At 34.2% G+C, this 7,719-nt stretch overlaps 1 protein-coding gene across 1 annotated transcript in view; it reads left to right on the forward strand.

The window, feature by feature from the left end:
• LOC103589879 (sodium/hydrogen exchanger 2-like) overlaps positions 1-7,719 on the forward strand; it is an 81,930-nt gene that overhangs the window by 13,111 nt on the left and 61,100 nt on the right. The window contains 1 exon segment of the mRNA XM_008571932.1: positions 5,667-5,884. Coding sequence (XP_008570154.1) covers positions 5,667-5,884 — 218 coding nt within the window.

Below are 7,719 nucleotides of genomic sequence, written 5' to 3' on the forward strand. Positions count from 1 at the left end.
GCACTTACTGCCATTTGATCTTCAACAAAGGCATCAAGCTTATTCACTGGGGTCGGGACTCCCTCTTCAGCAAAGGGTGCTGGGATAACTGGATATCCATTTGCAGGAGCTTGAAACTAGACCCATACCTCTCACCATATACTAAAATCAACTCAAAATTGATTAAAAATTAAATATACACCCTGAAAAAATAAAACTTCTTAAAAAAAACATGGGAGAAACACTTCAGGAAGTAAGACTGGACACAGACTTCATGAATATGACCCCAAAAGCACGGGCAACCAAAGGAAAAATAAACAAATGGAATTATACAAACTAAAACGCTTCTGCACAGCAAAAGAAACAATTAACAGAGTTAAAAGACAACCAACAGAGTGAGAGAAAATATTTGCAAAATATAGATTAGACAAAGGATTAATATCCAGAATATACAAAGAACCAAAACAACTTTACAAGAAAAAAACAAGCAACCCAATTAAAAAATGGGCAAAAGAACTAAATAGGCATTTCTCAAAGGGAGATATACGAATGGTCAACAGACACATGAAAAATGCTCAACATCATTCAGCATTTGGGAAATGTAAATCAAAACCACACTGAGGTACCATCTCTCCACAGCTAGGATGTCCAATATCTAAAAGACTGTGAATGATAAATGCTGGCAAGGTTCTGGAGAAAAAGGAACTCTCATACATTGTTGGTGGGACTGCAAAAATGGTGCAGCTTCTATGGAAAATGGTATGGAGGTTCCTCAACAACTGCGGATAGATCTACCATATGACCCAGCTATCTCACTGCTGGGAATATACCCAGAGTAATGGAAATCATCAAGTCGAAGTTGCAGCACTCTTTACAATAGCTAAGAGTTGGAGCCAGCCCAAATGTCCATCATCAGATGAGTGGATACGAATGTGGTATATCTACACAATGGAATACTACTCTGCTGTAAAAAAGAACAAAATATTGCCATTTGCAACAACATGGATGGACCTACAGAGTATTATATTAAATGAAACAAGTCAGACACAGAAAGAGAAATATCACATTCTCACTTATTTATGGGAGCTAAAAATAAATAAATAAATACACAAGTAAACTGGGGGAGAGGGAAGAAGACACAACAATTACAATTCCTTGAAGTTGATATGACAAATAAACAGATAGGAGGTTGTTGGAGGGAGAGGGGAGAGGTAGGAGGGAGGGTGGTTTCAGTAATGGGCCACAATAATCAACCACATTGTATATTGACAAAATAAAATAAAATAAAAAATACCAATAAAAAATACAAAATAAATTTCACTTGTACAACAACAACAACAAAAATATAAATGCAATGAACAAAAATCTTACTCATTTCTTTCTCACAGATTTTCTCTTTATTTCAGACTCCCATTGAACTGGTAGCCTATAGTGCTGCCAGGGTGTATGAATCATACTAAATATACTTTGAAAAAAAATTATTTTTCCTTATGTTATGCATGCTCCTTGCAGAGTATTCAGAAAATTGAAAAAAAAAACCCACATTATTTTAAATAATGTTATTATAAATAAACATGCAAATATAAAACTATAAGCAATATTTTGTTTAATATCCTTCCTAGATTTTTTTCTATATGTCGTTATAGCATTTAAAAAGCAGGGGGAGAAGGGGAAGGCTTAGCTTCAATTCTGGAAAAGTCTGTTCCTTTTTCTTTTAGGGCAATGGGAGCCAAGCTTGTGTATTCGGGTAGAATACTACATAACAGTGGTCTTGCAAAGACCTATAAAGGACATTCTTTGAGCTGGGCAATTTTCTTTTCTCCATATACTGAAAAACACTGGGCTTATTATAACATTTATTAAGCAAATCTTACACTTGACTAGTACATTGTTTTTTTAACTTGTGTTGATTGAATTGCTCATGAGTAATCAAAGAATTACAACTTTTTTTTTTGGCATTGGGCTTAAACATTTTGTGAGCTCTCCCCCCCCCCCCAAGGTTATAATGTGATATCAATCTGGTTAAAATTAGGTTTGAATAGTATGAAATAATATTTATTTTTATATAGATCCATTCATAGATTAAAACTTCATTAGTGTGAAAGCATAAGGATTCTTATTTCCTCATTCTTCTCAAACTTGTGAAATGATTTACATGTAAAGCATTAATTGCTGCATTTATTGCTTTAATGTGTTGGAGTAGGAACCATACATTCAGGGCATTATTTGATTTTAGTTATATGTTCATAACAATCTGGTCCTTATCCTGTCTGTTCCCTTTTCAGGGTGAAATGCACTTCCTATTTATTCTTCTTCAAAACCAAAAACAGAAATACAAAATTAGCACAAACCTTACAGTTGGAAGAAAATTTAGTAATTGTTTAATCCAACCCTCTTTTTTTCAGTTGTGGGCAGAGGGTAGTGGCTTAAAACCACAAATACTTCTTAAATCTTATATCTGGCAATTGTCTTTCTTTATGAGACATATGCGGATGTGTGTGTGTATACCCAGAAAACAGAATAGAAGGAAACATTATAATTAATGTTTAAAAATAATCAGCGTACATGAAATTGGCTTGATATATGTATTATCAGGGTGATGTCATGTCACCTTAGATCATAAAGTGATTGACAACAGGAATCATGTCATGGGGGGAAATCACAAAACATACCATACTGCTCAGGTCAGGAAATATTAAATAGCAGCAATTGTAAATTGCCTCAGAACAGATGTGGATGTGTAATCATAGTTCTTTTATGATGGCAATAATATATTCTGGGAAATATTTTAATTAGTTACCTCCTCCAAGATATTCAAAGCTGCAAACAAAGAACAATCCTGTGCTGAAAGATACCAAGCAGCATGTTGTATTTCAGGAATTTCAGCAGATGCTCAATGTGACGCTTGCTTCCTGAGGATTTCATTTTTTATTTGTCTCAAACAATCACAAGTTGACCTAAGAGAATGGACGTTTGTGGTTAGTAAACTGCTTTATTTTATTTTGTTTTGTTACAGAATAGAAAATGAGAATAAAACCTGAATAGTAACAGGTGGGAAAAAAATTGATGGTAATTATCAAGTCACCAAATGCTATTTATTAGAAGAGATAATTGAACATAGTGAAAATAATAATGAAATGAATTATCTTGAGATTAGCATTTGACAATTCACTTAAGGCTTTTAATGCTCACATTATTTTTAGATATTTTAATATTATTCAGGAACTTTTAAAAATAAAAATAAATAAAAATTTACTAGCCAAATAAAACATTATTCATGAGATATACTTATGACCGAAACTCAGCTTTTTCTTTCAAAATTTGCACACAGAACTATAATTGAAAACAAAAAATCTGTGACAGATTGAGGGCAGATGGTTGGTTACCACATTTTTAAAAGATAGGCCGTTAACTAGTTGACCAAGCATCTCTACTTAAAGTAGCTGAGGCTAAAATAAAACTAGTGCCATTAAAAACATTTAAAAATTTTTGTCCTGGAACACTAGCCATCACCGTGGAACTCTTCCAGTTTCTGGAAGAAATCCCAACTATTTAGAGAACAAAGAAGCAACGCTAGTAACAGTGGCAGGAGAAGCAGATCTTTAGAACTAAACTGACTTGAGAGAAATTGCAATTTGACAGTTAACATAGTGTACATTAGTAACAACACTTGATTCTAAGTGTAACAAATACTTTGAGACAATACTTTCAAAAACTGAAATAATCACCAGAAAACTTGTAAGCTATTGTGAGGAAAAAAGAAAGGAAAAGCCAGAGAAGCTTTTTATATTCTTCTCTTGTTTCCAGAGTGGAACAGTCACCAATGTTTCTTTTAAAAAAAGGAGGGAGGTTGTATTGGACTGATGCTTAATGTCAAAAAATTTCAGTACCCAACTTATGAAGGAAAACATAGAAGAGCAAGTCAATAAGAAAATGTAACTTTAACTCTTAACTTCCAAGAAATGGAAAAGCAAAATATGATGTTGGTTGAACATGTTACACTTGAAAAGCATTAAATCATCATTCACACAAATGCAATACCTTGTGTATATTTGAAATATAATCAAGGTTGTTATGAGCATGGGTTCTGCAGAAAGATCTGGAGATGGCTCTGCTACTTCCTAGCCATGTGACCTTGCGCAAGTTATTTGACCTCCATGCCTCACTCATCTGTAACATGAGATGGAAAGAGTGTCTATTTCATAAAGGTGGATCTGATAATTAATTGAAATAAAATAGATAAAACACTCATTACAAAATAAGCATTTAAGAAATGTTAGTTACAATTGTATAAAAATATGAATACATATATTTTAACTTTATCTGTAGTTCAAAAAAGAGCAAGGATTAAGCTCATCAACTGACATTTTCAAGTCATATTACCTTAAGTCATTTTGTCTCTAACTGAATAACATGGGTTTATTTGGAGTGGAGCAATCCCAGAGGGCCTGAAGTCAATTTAAGAAAACTGTCAATAAGTTATTACTGATATTAAAAGAAGCTGAAGAGGAATCATTTTTTCAAAGGGTTCTTTTGTGAGTCTGGCTTTAACTACAGATGAAACTTGAACTTAGTTTCTTGCTGATCACTGTTTCATCTACTACTTGGTATTTTACATACGGCAATTCTCTGGCCATTTCCAGGGTAGATTAGTTTAAGCTAAAGTTTGGCAACTTATGTTTTTTATGTGCTGAATGTCACATGACAAGATTTAGAGTTGTTTGTTTGGCCTGGGCTAGCCCTGCACAAAATTGTGGATTAGACAAAGCTGACCCGTACCCTTAGTCTGTATCCCAGATTTTTACTGTAGCATTCTTACCCTTCTGGCTTTTAACGTAAGTCATTTTCTGAAAATCTTGCATTTTAAAAGGGTTATACTAGAGGTGGAAGAACATCCACCTTCACCGCAGCATCTGAAATGAATGCACATATATGAATGGCTATCACCCTTCCCCATATCTTCAGTAGAGAATGAGTTAAAAATAATTTAGTATGGGGAGCTGATAGGTTGTTGCTCATCCCTTTAAACAATGTTCTTCCCGCCCTGCCTGCTCCCAGGTCATTAGGAAAATATCTAAATATGTGACCCCTAAACCAATAAGAGTTGGAAGAATATCTTGCAGGCCAGAGCCATTTTGGTGGATGGAAAAGTGCATTGAAATGCTCTTGTGGAAGACATGGAAAGGATTATTAAACAGGTGTATAAAAACATAATTTCAAAAGCATAGTGAATAGAATAAAACAGTAAAAACTTTCCTGAACATCGATGGAAAATTACTTTTATTAATAACACAATAGTGCTGTAGCAGCTACAAGGATGTACTTCTTATTCTAAGCCCCTGCCTCTTGGTGATTTGCTGCCAACTAATGATTAGAATCTGTCAGTGCAACCCTATTTAAGGAGGACAGATTAGACAATGTTAAAGATGATAAAGCAAACAGGTAGTTCTCAGCGCACAAAAGGACATATAAACTGTCATTTATTTTGAAAACTAGGCAGTTGACAGTTCTGGAAACGTTGTTATATAAATTCTGGGAAAATGACATGTTTTTCATATTCTCGGAGCAGAGTAAGGCACCTTAAGTAACAAAAATCCTGATTTAGTCTTCAAGAATGTTTATGTGATCACTTTCCCTTAAAGTTAAATGCAAGTATTGCTCTCACACATTTTTTTTCCTTTATTTAGAATTATTACTTGTGCTATGAGCATGAAACGCTATGTGGAAGCGAACATTTCTCAGAAGTCCCATACTACTATCAAGTACTTTATGAAGATGTGGAGCAGTGTTAGTGACACTCTTATCTTCATCTTCCTTGGTGTTTCTACCATTGGAAATAACCATGAATGGAACTGGCCTTACATTTGTTTCACTGTCATTTTTTGTCTTATTTGGAGAGCATTAGGTATGGTGAATATTGTTGTTCATGTAAAAATATGCCAGCTGAACTTGAGATTGCATTAGAAGCAAGAAATTTAACATTCCAATATGCTATTTTCATTTTACTTCTCATAAACTATTTTATACCTCCATTTATGTAGCAAGTATGTAATATTAAGGCTAAAGAACAAGCACTGAAACTAGACTACCTGAATTCAAATTCTAGCTTCACTCCTTAGCTTAATGGCTTTGAGAAAGTTATATAATCACTCGAGGCCTTGGTTTCCCCAGCTGTAAAATGGGAATGGTAATATTTCAACTTCTGCCAGTTATTGTGAGAATTACATGAGATAATGTTATCAAAGAGCTTAGCACAGAGCCTGGCACATTGTAAGCTCTCAGTAAATGTTAGTTTTTGCTGCTACTACTACTACTACTGCTACTACTACTACTGCTACTACTACTACTGCTACTACTACTACTGCTGCTACTACTACTACTACTACTACTACTACTACTACTACTACTACTACTACTATTACTACTACTACTATTATTGCTGCTGCTGTGGCGGCTGCTGCTGCTGCTACTGATGCTGCTACTATAAATGCTAATACTATTATAATGTGGTGTAATATAACAAATATATGAAACCTCTTATTACTACTATTATTGCTAGGATGAGAGCTGAATGGTTTCTGTCATTCTTCTCTTTCTGAGTGTTCACATCTCTCTGTCTTATCCCAGCTTACAAAGAAGGAGTAAAAGTCATCACTGCCTTCAGCACTGTTGTTCCAACTTCCCATCCTAACACACACATATGCACCTTGATAATGTCTGCATCAGTGCTATTGAAGTACTAACTGTATCTTGGGGAGTGCTGACTCCAGCAGGAAAATATATACCATCTCTGTCTTTTCCTCAAACACTGGCAGAGGCTGAGTGACATCTGATGCCCCCAAGCCACACCTGCTATATGACTTTACTGTAGGCTGCAGTTAAACCCTTTTCACAGTCCAACCCTTACATTAAAAAAAAAAATCTATTTGTACTGAAGTGAAATACACATGTGTAGCATATTTTTCATCCTGAAAACATCACAGCTTCATTTCTAGTTAAAGTGAGCTGTCTGTCTAATCTTACGTTGTATAGTATGTATAAAAATTCAGTTTATAGTTTATCATCTTTTCTTGACATTTATATTTCTACTCCTCTCCCCCTCCACAAATGAACAGAGTTATTGTAGACTTTTCTTTGGAGACTATAAAACTTAATTTACCAATACTGAGAGGCATGTTAGAAAAATTGCTTAGGGTTTTAAGGATGAAAAATAAGGTAGGCCAGTGGATGCTTTATTATCCATTAAAATGTGTTTAGGTTGGCCATTAACAGTGAAACCACCAGCTGAATGTCTTGCAAGTTCATAGAAGGCTATTTATAGCTTATTCTGAGCCCACTGGAAAAATCTCACTAAGGTTGTAAAATGTTCTTTTTTTCATCTAAACATCTTTTTAATTAAAATTGAATAAAAAATCTACTTTGTGCCATATGCTATAAAAAATAGCTGACAGATAAAAAACGCTGGTAATAATTGAGGAGGTTTTTCTATAAAATATTAACACCTAGCAAGAGCAAGCATTAGCACTGAAGGCAAGGATTTCTGTAGATTTATATATATAGTTTTGTGGGAAAATTCAGGACACAAAAAATCATGTTTCCAATACCATTGTATTTCTAAACTATAATGTGTAGATAATCACTGCCTATGGTATGAGGACAGAAGAGGAAAAGACAACTATTGTAATGTAGTCAATGAAGTGTGTGCAACTCCATACCTTTTTTTTTTTTTTTTTTTTTTTT

The sequence above is a fragment of the Galeopterus variegatus genome, unplaced genomic scaffold (genome assembly GCF_000696425.1).
Source record: "Galeopterus variegatus unplaced genomic scaffold, G_variegatus-3.0.2 Scaffold735, whole genome shotgun sequence".
NCBI lineage: Eukaryota > Metazoa > Chordata > Mammalia > Dermoptera > Cynocephalidae > Galeopterus > Galeopterus variegatus.